Below are 17,596 nucleotides of genomic sequence, written 5' to 3' on the forward strand. Positions count from 1 at the left end.
AATAATTTGATGCCTATTTCTCTGAAAAAAATCAGAAGTACTTCGAAAGTTTTTTAGATTTCCTGATTTAGAAAGATTTTGCTCTCTGAAAAAATTTTGGGGGCTATTGGCTACTCTAATTCCACGAGCTCTCCATTTCCCACACTAGCTCTCTCTCTCTCTTCCAAAAAAAAGTTTCTTGATGAAATTACTAGGGATTTAATATGGATAATGAAAAAATGTCCTTTTTTGAAATAAGAAATTAAATTTGTCCCTACTCCGTCTTCTTAAGTCTCTCTACCCCATCCCCCTTAAAACTTTCTTGAGGAATTTTCCAACGTTCAACTAACGACTAACTACCCAATTTTCGATGTCTACTCTCTATTACTCCCCTCCCTCCTCTCTATCTTTTACAAAGAAAAAAAAAACAGATATTTTTGAGGAATTTTTCATACAGTCTCTCTCCCCCTCCCCTCTCGATCTCCCCTCTCTCTATCTCCTTCAAAAAAAATTGGAAATTTCTTGAAGAATTTTTTCAACTTTTTCAAGTACCAACTTAACCCAAATTTTTGATTCTTTATTTCCAAACCTTTTTCATACCATCCTCGTATCTCTGCCACCCAATACTATTCTCTTACATTGCATTAAATGAATGAAAACCCAGAAAAAACTGAATATAATTGTTTGGCCAATTATTCCAAGGATAGTTACCACTTTTAAACGTGGCTTTTATGTCAGCGTCTAATTAAATGTGCCATATAATGGCCAAGTCATTCATATTTCACAAAATTGGAGTCCATACCTGAGGTAGACGAGATACCTAACTGAAAAAAATAATAATAACAGCAATGCATAACTTAATGTAAGCCTTTAAAACACATTAAAAACGGTTTTAAGTTCTATGGCGCCCAATCAAAAAATACCTACAAAATCAATAATAGTTCTTGCATACTTTTGGGTGTTCACAAGGAAATATTTTTATAGCAACATTAGGGCTAGTTAAGACTTGGCACTTTTTAGTTAAATCTTTAATCTAATCTAATCTTTAAAATTACATTTATTTTAACTCTTCTCAACTCTGCCCTTCCCTAAAACTCCAAGGCAAGCGATCCATTTGCTTTTTCTAGGTGTCAAAATCTTCTCTACTCTCTCCCTCTCAAAAAAATGAAAACAAACGAAAAATCATTATTTATGTTAATTTAAAGGCAATGCACGTTTTTGCCTTTAGACGATTTATTACCGTTGCCCGTAATTGCTGACAAATGTCAATTTCCTGAGAACAGAAGAGAAAAAAAAATCTCCCCCCAAAAAAGAAACAAAAAACAACAGACAGCAGGCTCTCCTTTTTTCGGGAATCCTGTGGCGCACTCTTATATGGCCACTTGAGCCAAAGTGTCAACACAAATTTCAACAAAAACAAAGCACTACAACAACGACAACAAAAATCCCTCTTAATTTCATTTGTATATCCGGGGCTAGTTTTGTTGTTGTAATTCTTTTTATTATTAAAATGATGATGTGATACTTGCTCATTGCTCACTTTGGGATAAGTGTGTGTGAGAGAGGGAAAGGGAGAGAAAGTGAGAGTTAGTATGGCAAATCAGGGTTGTTTACAGCTTCCCCTGTTTTTTTTTTTCATTGGGAATTTTTGCTAATAAATCCCCGGGAAGGGATCTTCTATTTATTTTTGTTGTTGTTTTTGGACAATTTTATTGCAAACTTCTTTTTACTATTTTAAATGATGATGGGCTTTCTTTTGTTTTTGCATTTTATGCCATAAAAAGGACCAGTGAAATGTTTGGCCACCCGCTGTCTCAAATTGAGAGAAGCAGCATTTACTGTTTATTTTTGTGTTGTTGTTGTTACAGAAACAAATGGGGAGTTAGCTCTGGCTTCTCTTGCTAGCATGGCCCTTAGGCAAATTTATTTATCCGTGTGAATTCAATTTGTCGCCCTGGGGTTTATTAATGGGTGCACTTGATATACGGAAGGCTATTGGCATGGCACATAAAAACAACAACAAGAACATTACTAACAGGAAGAAAAAAACTGACACCAACTCCGCGCAGTTGGTGAGCTATCTATGTCTGCCTAAACGTATGCTCGCCCATGTCCGTCGTCGTATTTGTAGACACACATATTTATTTACGTCTAGTAGCCAAGTGTAAATAACTAATTGCCCTACGGCAAACATCTGTTCGATTTATTTGGCCAACTCCGGCAAGTTGAACGAGGGAAATGAAAAGAAGAAAATAACACATCAGGGAAGGCATGAATATCAGAAAAAGTTTTTTTTTTTTTTTTTTTTTGGAAAAAAGTTCAGACCATTTGACATTTAACTTTACGCACTGCATTCCAGAAAATATGTATGTTATGTAGTTGAATTGCATTGAGGAAGAAAGAGTTAGGTTAGGTTTTAAATGTCAGAGAACGACTTTTTAGGGCAAGAAAAAGCAAGAAATAGAGGGTTTTTTGAGAAATGAATATCTTGATCTTTGTGTTTAATTCATATTTTTATAGGATTTTGTAACAAGTTCATAATTGTAAATAATATTGTACTATTTATTTACTTTTTAATAACAAAAATTCAATATTTTTGAAAATTTTTAAAATTTTTATAAAATTTTGAATTTTTTCGATTTCCCCCAAAATAATATACATTTTTGTAATTAATAATATTAATTTCTCTTTAAATTTTTAATATACATTATTTTTTAACATCTTAATAATAAAAATCCACACAAATTTAAAAAAAAAAATCTATAAAATTTTGAACTTTTTTTTTTGAAAATTCAAAAAAAAAATCGAATTCCTCTAAATATTATCTGCTCATATTGATTTGTTTCATATTTAATTATTATATTATTGTTCTTTTATAAAAATTTGTTTACTTTTCAAAAACAAAAATTTAATATTTTTGGAAAATTTTAAAAGTTTTTTTTTTTTTCGGTTTCCCCCAAAATAATATAAATTTTTTGTAATTAATAATATTAATTTCTCTATTATTTTTTATTATAACATTATTTTTTTACTTCTTAATAATAAAAATTCCATAAAAATTCTATTAAATTTTGAACTTTTTTCTCCAAAATTAAAAAAATCGAATTCCTCTAAATATTATCTGCTTATATTCATGAATTTCATATTAAATTATTACATTATTGTTTTTATTTTATAAAAATTTTGAAAAATTCTAAAATAATTGGAATTTATTTTGTCCAAAATCGTAGAATTTGTATTCGAATCTCTCAATATATTATGTCTTTCAATACATTTTGTTTTATATGTTACTGTCACATTATTTTTTTTTTTAACTTCTTAATAAACAAAAACGATTTTTTTTTTTTTTTGAAAATTCTATAAAAATTGGAATTTTTTCAAAAATTCTTAAAAAATTAGAACCACCTCGATTTAATTTATCTAATATTTTATTATTTTTTTTCATCAAATAAATAAAAAATATTCTAAATATTTTGAAATTTGTTAAAAAAAAAATTAAAAATTTTTATGCAATTTTTATTTTTTTCAATGTTCCCTAATATAATATCAATTTCTTTCATTAATTTATTTAATTAATAATATTAATGTCTCTGTTATTTTTATTCTGACATTATTTTTTTTTTTTTACTTCTTAAAACAAAAATTTTTAATTTTCTAAAAATTTTTGAATTTTTTTTTCCTTCAAAATTCTAAGAAATAATTGAATCTCTCTAAATATTATATGTTTATATAGATTTCTCATATACTTAATTATTACATTATTTTTTTTTTATAAAAATTTCGAAAAGTTCGAAAAAAAAATTTGAAATGTCTTTGTCCAAAATCGTAAAATTTGTATTCGAATGTCTCAAAATATTATGTCTTTGAATACATTTTGTTACTTCTACTTCTTAATAAGCAAAAACTATAAAAAATTTTGAAAATTTTATAAAATTTCGATTTTTTTGTTTGTCAAAAATTCTTAAAAAATTGGAGTCACCTCGAATATTTTATCTAATATTTTATTGTTTTTTTACTTCAAATACAAAAAAAATATTATTAAAATTTAGAAATTTGAAAAAAAGTTTGAAAATTTTTATAAAATTTTTATTTTTTTTTTCGAAATATGAAAAATTATTTTCATGAATTATGTTTTTTTTTTCTTATAGTTTTTATTATTAAAATATTTTGTTTATTTCTTGATAAAAAAAATTCAATATAGATTTTGAACATTTTGAAACATTTTTTTTTGTTTCTATTCCCTCCTTCCTGAATTAATTTCTCTCTTGTTTTATTATCACATCATTAAAAAAATTCAAAAATTCAATAAAAACTTCAAAAAATTTTCTTAGAATTTATATTTTTTTCGATCTACCCCTAATTTTTATCTCCTTTAATGAATTTCCCTCATGTTTTATTATCACATAATCAAATGTTCTGTATATTTAAATTTCTTGCTAAATATTGAAAAACTAATCCAGGCTACTTCAACATATTCTGAAATCAACACTTATTTTCATATCGCATAGAAAAATCCATTAAAAAGTGATACTTTGACCAGCTAATTGTCCCTAAGTACCCAGATCTCTTTCACACCGACTTTGCACTACAATCTGATCTAACCTAAAAACAGGGAAATTCTCACTGATTTCATTAAAGCAACCACAAAGGGGAAAAAATCATCTTCTCCCCAGAGAGGAGAGAATGCAGCTTCACAAAAATAAAACCTTAGATCATAACAGTTGTGTGTGTGAGTGTGTATGTTTTTTTTCAAAAAGGATGAGTGACAAGGATTGAAGTACTTTCCCTTTTTGTTGTTGTTCTTGTTGGTATCGTATTACACTACGGCATGCTGTTGTTGAAATGAATTGAAATTTGAATACTAAACTAACTTAACATACAAAACAAATTCGATTATTTTAACTCACATGTTCAGCACAGCCCCGTTTATTTTTTTATGGCCTGGCTGTATGTAAATTTGTTACCCCCTCTCCCTCTTTCTCTCCAACTCGAATACAAAGAAAAAATATAGATAAAATTTTGAAAATTTTTTTTCGTGAGGTAATAAATTTTAAAGTTTCCAAAGAAAGGCAACATTATTACTATTTAGGGTGTCAGATTATTTTTATGTCTGTTCTGTGAAATATTATGACAGATTCTCAAGAGCCTCTCCGGCCATCCTTTAATGTGTACTAATTGTTATCATTTGTTTTCTCTCTTTTTAGATTCTTTTTGAAATTCTTCTTGAAATGCAATCAAAATTGTTTGAAAAATGCTGGCAATCCCCGAGATATGAGAAGATTTCAGGTAAGTTTTTAAATATTTTTTCATTTTTTTTTTTTTAATTTAAATAAATAATTATTTATTTCTCCCCCTGCCAGGTTGTCATTTCCACCCAGGTGAGCGTGGAGGGCCCCCTCTTGGCCATATCGGACAATATGTTTGTGCACAACAACTCGAAACATGGTCGCCGCGCCAAACGTTTGGACACCACGGAAGGTACAGGCAATCACTCCCTGTCCATAACGGGACATCCCCTTGCGCCTGACAGTACCTATGATGGTCTGTACATCAAAATTTCCATTAAAAACGTTTTTTTGTTGTTTGTTTTCATTTGGTAGAAACGTAGAAATTAACTTAGGTTTCAATGTAAACTCAGTCGGCTGGAGTTTAACTTCTAAGACAAAAATCGTTGCATACTTTTAGGCGACTACGCATTTTAATATGTAATTACATGTATTTTTGTTATAGATTCCACAAATGGATATATAGAGACACTTCCGAATTTTTATTTTTCGCTGAAGAGGTCCTTAACAGGATTTTGTTGGAAAATTGCCAATGTATATGAAAATTATTGTGAAAATCCCGATATTTTATGAAAAACTTTAAAAATTGTACTTTTTTCTTCAAAAGTTTAATTTAATAGAATTCACAAATGGATAGATAGGGACATTTCAAAATTTATATTTTTTGCTAACATGGGCCTTTAAAAATTTTTCGAGGAAATTTACCAATATATAAGACACTACTTGAGAAAATCCCCATTTTTTACGAAAAGCTTTAAAAATGGTAATTTTTAATTGAAAATTTAATTTAATAGAATCCGAAAATGGATAGATAGAGAATTTTCTGAATTATTATTTTTTGCTTCGTGTGTTCTTAAGAGGATTTTGTTGGAAAATTGCCAATACATAAGAAAATTCCTAAGAAAATCCCGATATTTTAGTAAAAGTTGTAAAAACGGCATTTTTTTAAAAAAAAGTATTATTTAATAGAACTGACACATGGATAGATAGGGACATTCCAGAATTTATATTTTTTGATAATGGGGTCTTCTAAAGGATTTTGGTGGAAAATTGTCAATACACAAGAAACTTCCTGAGAAAATTACTCTACTTTATCAGACTATTTTAATAATATTGTTTTTCAAAAGTTTTATATAATAGAATCCACAAATCGATAGAAAAAGGCATTTCAGAATTTTTATTTTTCGAATAGGATGTCCTTAAAAGGATTTTGCCCAAATCTTGGTAATTCATAAGAAACTCCTTATGGAAGTCCCAGCATTTTAGCGGAAGTTTTAAAAATTGTAGATTTTCTTTAATTTTTTTAATTAAATTCTTAAATTGATTGTTAGGATAAATTCCTAATTTCCATTTTTTGTTTAGAACGTCCTTTAAAGGATTTTGTGCAAAACTTGCAAATACACGAGAAACCGCTTGAGAAAATCCACAGTATGCTACCAAAAGTTTAATAACATATATTTTTCTAAAAAAGGATAATTCTATAAAATCTTTAAATGAATTGCTAGCAAAAATTCCGAAGTTTCTGTGTTTTACCAAGAAGGTCCTTGAGAGGATTTTGCCGAAAACTTGAAAAAAATACAAGATTTTTTGAGAAAATCCCATTATTTTCAAATATTTTTAAAATATTATTTTTTTCTTGAAAAAATATTGGTCTATTAAATCCATAAACGAATTCTTATTAAAATTTGTATTTATTGCTTGAGAGGTCCTTTAAAGGATTTTGGCCGAAATTTGCCAATATGCAAAACACGTCTTTAGAAAATCCAAGAATTCAACAAAAACTCAAAAATATATTTATTTCCTTTAAAGTTTCTATTAAATAAAATCCTTTAATGAATTGCAAAGACAAATTCCGAATTTCTATTTTTTGTTTAGGATGTCCTCAAAATAATTTCTCAGAAAAAACTCACTAGTCCCAGGAAATTTTCCAGAGAAAATCAGAAAATACTTTTATGTACCTGAAAATTAAAATTACTTAAATAATTAATATTTTCAAATAAATACTACAATTGAATAGATAGAGGCTTTTCCGAATTTCTATTTTTTGCTCAAGGTGTTCTCTAAAGGATTTTGGGCAAAAATTTCCAGAAGGTTATGTCTTTTCTACCGAAAATGTAGTATACTTTTAGGATACTTATAAAAGGATTTTTTCCTGTTTAGCTTATAGGTAATATAACCTACAGAAGTGTTTGAATGGACATCTCCGAATTTCGATTTTTTCTGTGTGGAGTCCTTACTACTGTTATGCAAGGATTTTTCAAAAACCTTATTTTTTTCTGAAAAAAAACAAAATAATTTTAGTTAACCAAAAATATACATTTCTTATAAATTTGATATTAAATCCTTTAAACGAATAGATAGCGGCATTTCCGAATTTCTATTTTTTGCTAAAGGTGTCCTCTAAAGGATTTTATACAAAAATTTAGAGAAAGTTGTGTCTTTTCTACCGAAAATGTAGTATACTTCTAGGAGTCTTATAAGAATAACTTTCCTCCTTAGTTTCTACGTAATATAACCCACTAAAGTGTTTGAACCGACATCTCCGAATTTTTATTTTCTCTGTGAGAGGTCCTTGCAACGATTTTGCGAAAAATTCAAAGTTGTGCAAGGAATTTTTATAAAAAATTCCATTTATTTAAGGTCATTTAAAATTTAATTTTTTATTAAAATTTTTTTGGTATTAAAATCCAAAAGTAGGTTATTATGGGCATCTCCGAATTTTTATTTTTCTCTCAAGGTGTCCTTTACAGGATTTTATATAAAACTTGTATTGTTGCAGCAAATTTTAGGGGAAAAAATCAATGATTTTCAATGTTTCTCTTCATATAAAAACCTATGATTAGTAGCGTATTTCGACAACAGTAAATCAGTAACGTAACGTAACGCAACGCAACGTAAAGTAAAGTAAACAAAGATTATTGTAGTGTAGTTATTGTTGTTTTTTATTTCATCTTTTAATTTTCTTCTAATTGGCATACTCCCCCTCATACAACGGACACAACTCACATTTTCTTCAATTTCCAAATTATTTATTGTTATGTTTTTCTTCTCACATTTTAGGTCTCTATCCCCCCTTGCCAGTGGCCACACCCTGCATTAAAGCCATATCGCCCAGTGAGGGTTGGACAACAGGTGGCGCCACCGTCATTATTGTGGGAGACAATTTCTTTGATGGCCTGCAGGTGGTGTTCGGTACAATGCTTGTCTGGAGTGAATTGATCACCTCACATGCCATACGTGTCCAGACCCCGCCCCGACATATACCAGGTGTTGTCGAAGTTACTCTTTCGTATAAGAGCAAACAGTTTTGTAAGGGCTCACCGGGACGTTTTGTTTATGTGTGTAAGTAGAGCAAGAAAAACGAGAGAATTTTTTTAATTTTTTGCAAATTATGGCCATATCTCAAAGCCAAGACTATCCAAAAAAATATTTCCCTGATTTTATTCCAAAACATTGATCCCTTTCCTTAAACAATGAAACTTTCTCCGATTTATAAAAGTTTGATTTAACTAATCTTTTTCAATAAGAAATATACATACTATAATCCCAAAGCTGGCATTAAATTTTTCAACGCCGTCATCCTTTTTTGATTAATTTTGTTATTTTGCGGTTTAAAACCACAAATCTTTTAAGTAATTCACCATTTTTCTATTATCAATTGAGAGAGTGGCCTTTTGCCTTTAGCCAGTAGGGATCACTAGATCGATTTTGTTTGCTTCTGATTTCCCTTATTTAATCTTAACTTTTTCATTCTTTTCTTTCATTTTATAGCTTTAAATGAACCCACCATCGACTATGGTTTCCAACGTTTACAAAAATTGATACCCCGCCATCCAGGAGATCCAGAAAAGCTACAAAAGGAAATCATCTTGAAAAGGGCAGCTGATCTTGTTGAGGCTTTGTACTCAATGCCAAGGTAAGATTAGCATACATTGCTTCCCAACCCGTTTTTTAACATTTTTTCTCTATATTCTTTAGATCCCCCGGCGGTTCCACCGGCTTCAACTCATATGCCGGCCAATTGGCAGTCAGCGTCCAGGATGGTTCTGGCCAATGGGCCGAAGATGATTATCAAAGGACCCAGTCGAGCAGTGTCAGCCCACGTGGAGGCTATTGCAGCAGTGCATCGACACCCCACAGTTCGGGAGGTTCATACGGGGCCACCACCACAGCTGGTTCAAATGGCTATGGAGCCACAACCAATATGGGTACGTTGTCAACTTCCCCGGGCAGTGTCTTCAATTCCACTTCAAGTTAGTAGCTTCAATAATGTAGAGAGAGAGAAAAAGATTTTTGTTTTTTGTGTTTGGTCAAAAGAAATTTGTGAGGTTATTTTTTTTATTTATTTATTTTGTTTCTGCAAAAATAATTTTGGTTAGATTATTTTGTACTCCCTTATGTTTAGCATTTTTATTTAAAATTTCTTTCTGCTTTTTTATAATTTGTTGTTTTTGTTCTTTGCCTATTTTTTTTTCTTTTGATTTGAACACAAAAAACAATTTACAATACCCCCTCCTCCTTCCCCTCAAAAAAATACCCAACCTTTTACTTGAAAATACCAAAAAAAAAAAAAAACAAAAAATGCTCAGCAAGTGCCTTTTCGCCATTAATTTCAACAGTGTCCAGCACCTGGCACCAGGCTTTGGTCCAACATCATCACACACATCCGCATCACTATCACCATCCCCACCAGCCATGGCATAATACAGCCGTTTCAGCAGCCACAGCAGCAGTTTAGACTAACATCCAGCAGGATCCTGTAAATCCTTTCAATACTCCCGGTAAATAATCCACCACCCCCCACAAAGAAGTGAGGCCAGTTCCCGGAATGCTGTTCGAAACTACAACTCTGCAAACAACAACACTCCAAAAAATACTACACTTCTAGGTACTATGATTTTTCCTACTTTTTAATGATTATTAAATATTAATTATTAAGTTTTTATTTGGATTTTGAATTCAATTTTTGGTTAACATTTTTAATTTTAAGTTCATATTTTGTTGGCTAGAATCGATTTATATAACCCTTTCTATAGAGTTAACAATGTTTACACAAAGACCAGTTTGGTTGGGCAGCGCTTTTTATTTTTAGTTGCTATTAAGTTGGCTAGAATCGATCTATATAACCCTTTTTATAGAGATAACAATGTTTACACGAAGACAACTTTGGTTGGGCAGCACTTAAAGATTCTTCGCCAAACCTCAAATTAAGTTTGAAGGCAGTTAATTGAGTCTTTTCTTAAAATCATAGCCCCTACACTTCTAGGTACTGAGATTTTTTATACTTTTTAAATATTTTAAATGTTATTTATTAATTTTTGTTTGGATTTTTAATTAAAATTTGGTTAAGATTTTTATTTCTTAGTTAATAATTAGTTGGCTAGAATCGATCTATATAACCCTTTATAGAGATAACATCATTTACATGGAGTGATATTTTGAGTTGGCAGCACTTAAAGCTACACGGCCAAACTCCAAATTAAGTTTCATTGCAGATAAGGGGACATCTCATTAAAATAATTGAGTTTTTCTTAAAATCGTAGCATCTACACTTCGAGGTTCTATGAGTTTTCCCACTTTTTAAGGCTTTTTAATTATTAATTAATATTTTTTGTTTAAAAATTTAAATTAAAATTTGGTAAAAGTTATATTTTCAGTTGATATTAATTAGCCATAATCGATCTATATACCCCTTTCTTAGAGATAACATTGTTTACATGGAGAGAAGATGTAGTTGGCAACACTTAAAGCTTGCCGGCCAAACCTCAAATTAAGTTTCAAAGGAGATAAAGCGACTTCCCATAAAAATAATTGAGTTTTTCTTAAAATCATGGCACCCACACTTCTAGGTCCTAAGTTTTTTATTACTTTTTAAAGATTTTTAAATGATAATTATAAATTTTAATTTTTAATTTAAAATTTTGTAAAAATTCTATTTTTCAATTAATATTAAGTTGGCCAGAATCGATCTATATAACCCTATTCACAGAGATAACAATGTTTATGCGAGGGGAAATTTAGATTTGGCAGCATTTAAAGCTTACCGGCCATACTTCAAATTTATTCTAAAGATTATCAAGTCGACTTCACATTCAAAAAAGTATATTTTTGGGCAAAGCGTGAGAGGACTTATAGATATATTAGACTTGTGTAAACATTGTTTAAACCTATAGCTCTTTTCATATTTTATTAATATACTGTTCACATGGAGAGATAATAATTTGGTAGCGTCTTAAGCCACCGAGCAATAAATTGTATTTTTAAAAGTTGCCAAATCTATCTCCATGTGAACATGGCAATATTTTTTCTCTTATTTTTAATATGACATTTAACCAATTTCCGTATTTTTCTTTCTTTTTAGGAGTTGGCAGTTTAAGCTTCAATCCCTTCACATTGCCCACATGCAATACCCAAGGCTATAGTAGTACACAATTGGTGACATCAACTAAATAATATTACTACTAAATCAACCAGGCGGGGATTTTCAATATCAAAAAGGCTTAAACCCGAACCAGTAGGAACATGGTATAACTTCTATATTCTTGATGGCTAAAACATGGCAGATGTGTGCAATATCAAATAAATCAATCTGCTGTTATTAAATGGAACGGCTCAAAAAGGGGTTTCGAAATCGAAAAACGCCCTTATAAATCCAGCAGCTCCATAAAATTAGCCTCTCCCCAAAAAAACAAGTATCATATCACATTACAACAAATCTCAATACAAATCAAAATATTTAATAATTAACAAAAACAACAACAACATTAAATAATTAACAAAAACAAAACAACAACAAATTTAATGTATACGAGTTAAAACATATATCATTTTTTATTATTATTATTACTACAATTTGTAATAGTAATGCTACAAGAAAGAAACCCGCATGAGAAAGCCCTTAACAAATGCTAATAGTATTTCATACATTCTTTAAATAAAACAAAAATTTTTGCTAAAAAGAATATTGAAAAAAAAAATTGAAAATAAAACCATGCATCAAAATGTTATTAACAATAAGTAGGCAAATTTATATTAAAAAAAGACATATCCCCCAAGAATGAGGTTGAATAAAAATGCAGTGGGTAATTTTTGTAATTTATGTGTTCACAAATGCAGTGGAATAGTAAATTTTTCTCAAGATTTTATCGATATAGTTTGTTGTGTGGCCAGGTCACTTTATTTTTTATTTTTATTTTTAATTTTTTGCACTATATCTTGGAAAAGTTAAAAAACTGTTGGATAAAAGGAAATTTTCTCGGATTTTGTCTAGTATAATGTAATGTGTGGCCAGGCCGCTATATTTTTCATAGATTTTTTCCAATTTGTGTGTTCAGAAATACAGTTGGATAGTTCATTTTTGGCTAAAAATACGTTTTTTAGGATTTTGGCTACATAATTTTATGTGTGGCCAGGACACTTTATTATATATATATTTTTTTGCAATATAAAGATTGTTTACAATTCTATAGGAAAGATAATTTGGGGCTGGAATGAGAATTTCAAATTATTTTTAGACAAAATTTAATGTGTGGCCAGGACACATTATTGTTTTTTGCGAGAAACTTTCTAGAATTTTGGCTACATAACTTGATGTGTGGCCAGACCACTTTATTACATATTAAACTTTTGAAGCTATTCATCCCAAAAATTTTTTTTAGACAAAAGAAAAATTTCTAGGATTTTGTCTAAGACAATATGATGTGTGGCCAGGACACTATATTAAATATTGTTTTTTTCAATATATGTCTTCAGAAATGCAGTTGGAAAATTAATTTTTTGCTACAAAGAAAACTTCTAAGATTTAATCGAAATAATCTGATGTATGGCCAGGACACTTTAATAAATATTATTTTAACCTTTTTTTGCAATATATGTGTTCAGAAATGCAGTTGGAAATTTATTTTTTTACAACAATAAAATTTTTAAGATTTAGTCGAAATAATTTGATGTCTGGCCAGATCACTTCATTTTACATATTAATTGTTTTCGCAATAAACATGTTCTCAATGCTGTTCAAAATTATTATTTTTTTTACTAAAAATAAACTTTCTAATAATTTGTTGACATAATTTGATGTGTGGCCAGATCACTTTATTTTTACATTTTTCCAAAATTTTCTTGAAACAAAGATTTGAGTATTTGCTATTATGTCGCCATAAATTGAGGTGTGGCCAGGACACTTCATTATAACAGCTGTTATTAATCCCCCTCCTTCTTTAATTTATCAATAAAAATGTTTATAGGAGTAAAAATCAACAATTAACAAAACACGAAATTTTCTAGGATTTTGTCGACATAATTTAATGTGTGGCCAGATCACTTTATTACATTTTACATTTTTGACTGTATTTTATACACAAATTTAGTATTTTCTTTAAATAAAGATTTACTTTTTTCAATTTTGGTTGTTATAAGTTGACGTCTGGCCAGGACACCTTATTATATCGGCTGGTATAATTCCCCTGCTTTCTTTCTAGCTTTTCTTCAATAAAAATGACCGTAAGAGTAAAAAATAACAGTATTTGCATATGTCACAGTTAAAGTTGCTGTGTGGCCAGATCACTTAATAAAATACTACTGTTATCGATAAAACGATTGTTTTCACAAATTCCCTCTTTGGTGAGAAAATGAGAAATCACCGTTATTTAAGAACATTAAATGCAATTGTGAACCGGTAAATTAGAAAAATTACTCTCTCTCTCTCTCTCTCTCTCTTATACAGGGTTTACATTACTAGATTTGTTTTCATTTGATCTGTTTTGTATAAATTATTATGTATTCAAGTAATTAGCAAATTTTATATAAATTGCAATTGATTTGTATTCTATTTGACTAACCGATTTGAATGGACTTAACAACAAATCCTGTCATGTAAACCTTCTATAAAATCATAACATCAAAACTACATTAGAGAATTTCAAAAACGAAAAACAGCTGATATATAAATAATTACAAATTTATAATAAAAAACAAACAAAAAACAACAACATATACTTAAACATATCGTTAAAATTTTGAATAATCTACAAAAATAATTTTGTTCATTTTTTTCTTAAAAGAAAAATATATAACAAAAAAAATTATAATAAGATCAACATATACACAAATCACAATATTATGTGCTACAATGCCATGCATACCCACAAAACGTACATAACCACATACATTATACAAACAAAAAACAACAATATGTTTACACAAACATTTTCGCATATGTACTTTATAGGATAAAACTAATTAAATTAAATGCTGTTATATATATAAAAAAAAACAAAATCATATTAATATTAAAAGACAACCCACAAAACACACACACATGCTAATGTAAACCTTTTTTTTGTATGTAACTATTTGTTGTTATGATTAAAAAAATATTTATATTATTTTTTTTTATTATATTAAGGTGTTTTGCATTTTTTTTAAATTAATAATGAATTACGAAAACAAAAACAAAACTGAGAACTATAAAAAAACAATTTAGTAAATTTAAGCTTTTTCATAGTTTTAATTAATGAAAAAGAAATAAGAAAAAACCCTGTAAAATATTCAATAATATACAATACATATACAGACATACATACATATCTACGGATTTAGTTTATTTATTTGTTCTAAGAAATGTAAAAAAAATAAAATTAATAAAAAAAACATAAGAAATTATTAATAATAAATAATTAATTATTACAATACATAACTGGTACTTTTTAATTTACTTCAAAACAAAACTTTTGGATAAAAGGAAAATTTCTGGGATTTTGTCTAGTATAATGTGATGTGTGGCCAGGACACTATATTAAATACTGATTTTTTGCAATATATGTGTTCAGAAATACAGTTGGAAAATAAATTTTTAACAACAAAGAAAATTTCGAGGATTTAATTGAAATAATTTGATGTGTGGCCAGGACACTTTATTACATATTATTTTTCTTGAATTTATGTGTTCACAAATGGAATTTAAAATTTAATTTTTACTAAAAATAAACTTTCTAATAATTTGTTGACAAATTGGATGTGTGGCCAGCTCACTTTATTACATTTTACACTTTCGACTATATTCCCAAAGTGAAAGTATTTTCTTTAAACAAAGATTTGAATATTTGGTATTTTGTTGCCAAAAATTGAGGTGTGGCCAGGAGACTTTATTGTAGCAGCTGATATTAATTTCCTGCCTTTTTTATTTCTTCAATAAAAAAACAACAGTGTTTGTGTGGCCAGATAGCTTAATAGCGCACGAAATTGTCTAAGACTTTGTCGACACAATTCGATGAGTGGCCAGATCACTTTATTATATTTTGCATTTTTAACCCTATTCTTTACAAAAGTAAATTGTATTTTCTTTAAATAAAGATTTTCTTATCTACATTTTGGTCGTCATAAGTTGACGTGTGGCCATACTTTTCACTTCTTTGACATCCCTCAAAGAAAAAAACGGGGAAATAATTAAAAAAATAATAAAAAATTGCACAAAAAATGGCATGTGGCCAGATAACTTCATTATTGAGCCACCAAAAGTGACGCTCAAGTGAAACTTGATTTGTGGCCAGATTACTTTATTTTTGACGAACTAATAATACCGCTTAACATGGACTTCCGTCTAAAATAAAATACAACCCTGATTTTAGAACAATTAAAAACCAATAATGAAGAAAATATTTAAAAATTGAGCTTGTAATTGGCAATGTTCAATTGATTTGCTTTCTCATTTGTTCGAAATAATATATTTTTAATTTCATTTAAAATTTGCTGTAAATTTGTATAAGCCAAAAACGATTTATAGATCCCTATATTGACCACTTACAAAGACCTAAAATGGTAAAGACTAGACAAAATGCATTTCGAGCAAATGGTTTGTGTCTACAATACATAGAGTAACAGCTCATCGCAGAGACATGTTAATATAAAAACTACAATTACAGAAACGGATAACAAATAATAATTTGAAAAATCCAACATTTAGGTTTGAAAATTCTATTCCATAGACCTTTCCCAAAATTTACATATTGCCTTAGCGGTTTAAATCAGTTAACATTGGTAACTATGTTGTTATGATATCGTAACAACAGAGGTATTTTCACAGGGTTACCATATTTTGACTCTGTCTTGTCCTATCTTTACACTTCTATGTCTTTGCCACTTAAAACGATATCAGTGATCGAAATGGGTAAAATGCAATATTCAATTAATTTTTCATTATTTTCTCATACTGCCAAAGCTGTCGTACATGCTGACAGCTCTGAAGATTGCTTGATAGTGAAGAAAATTGATAGGAAAATACAACTCTGATTCAAGAAAATTTGTCTTGAGTAATCGCCAGATAACTTTCCTTTTCTCGACTATTCTAGCCAAGATACCATCCATTTTTTCATTTAAATTATCTAAAACTGCGTTCCCCAGCAAGTGTTGCCGTATCGACGCATTCGCAGAAAACAATATCAAAGACACACCATATTTTCTATTAGCACGGACACAAATCCAATTATCTTTCTTTTTATCTGTATCTATAAATTCTAAAACACAGTATTACCTACATAAATATGACACTGCATTGCCATTCACTGGTTTTATCAAAGACACAACACCTTTATTAACTGATTGTTTTATGCTGAATAAAACGATTCTTAGATCCCTACATCACTGAATATGAAATTATTAAAGGGTTTTCACTGATTTCATGCGTAAATTCAGATAGAAGAACTTATTATCATATCGCCTACATCAACTATCTCGTTCCTTATTGAATTTTGCTCCATCAACAGGTTTCATTGATTTTCGTTGTGAATTTTGCGTGATACTATAAACGACATTCAGAACCTTACATTATTTGTTTGAAGAATAGGAAATGATCGTTGTTATGTGCTCAAAGTTCATTTTATCATTTTAATGTGACAATACATACAAAAGTATTTTATTTAATATTGACTTCACCTTTATTTTAGTTGTTTTATTTTAATAAATACATTTTCAGTTGAAATTTCCTTTAAATTTGATGATGAATAAAACGATTTACAGATCCCTATATTGCCCGCTTAAAACGATAATCTGTAATCGTTACGGGCTACACACATTAAAACTCATTATTTTATCATAATAGATCAAATATCATTTTATTATCTCACATTCTTTGTTTTTTACATTAATTTATTTATTTTCCTCAACACAAACACTAATAAATTGCAAAAATATAATAGATTTTGTCTGAGTACAAATAGATACAATGCATTCGAATCCCCCTTATACTCATCGGCCGTTATCGACCACCCAACAATGGTGGGCAAAACAATCGTTATCGTTTTCTCTGCCACCTCTAGGGCATTAGTGAATTTGTCAAA

General features: G+C 29.1%; 1 protein-coding gene across 1 annotated transcript in view; it reads left to right on the forward strand.

Moving 5' to 3' along the window:
* The window catches only part of LOC101900301 (transcription factor collier), a 92,632-nt gene extending 78,002 nt beyond the window's left edge, over positions 1–14,630 (forward strand). The window contains exons 6-11 of the mRNA XM_059126259.1: positions 5,184–5,265; positions 5,340–5,520; positions 8,325–8,606; positions 9,036–9,180; positions 9,243–9,517; positions 11,626–14,630. Of these exons, the coding sequence (XP_058982242.1) occupies positions 5,184–5,265; positions 5,340–5,520; positions 8,325–8,606; positions 9,036–9,180; positions 9,243–9,517; positions 11,626–11,717 (1,057 nt within the window). The 3' untranslated portion in view covers positions 11,718–14,630. The remainder of the gene's footprint in view (positions 1–5,183; positions 5,266–5,339; positions 5,521–8,324; positions 8,607–9,035; positions 9,181–9,242; positions 9,518–11,625) is intronic.
* The last annotated feature ends 2,966 nt before the right edge of the window (positions 14,631–17,596 follow it).

The sequence above is a fragment of the Musca domestica genome, unplaced genomic scaffold (assembly GCF_030504385.1).
Source record: "Musca domestica strain aabys unplaced genomic scaffold, Musca_domestica.polishedcontigs.V.1.1 37, whole genome shotgun sequence".
Taxonomy (NCBI): domain Eukaryota; kingdom Metazoa; phylum Arthropoda; class Insecta; order Diptera; family Muscidae; genus Musca; species Musca domestica.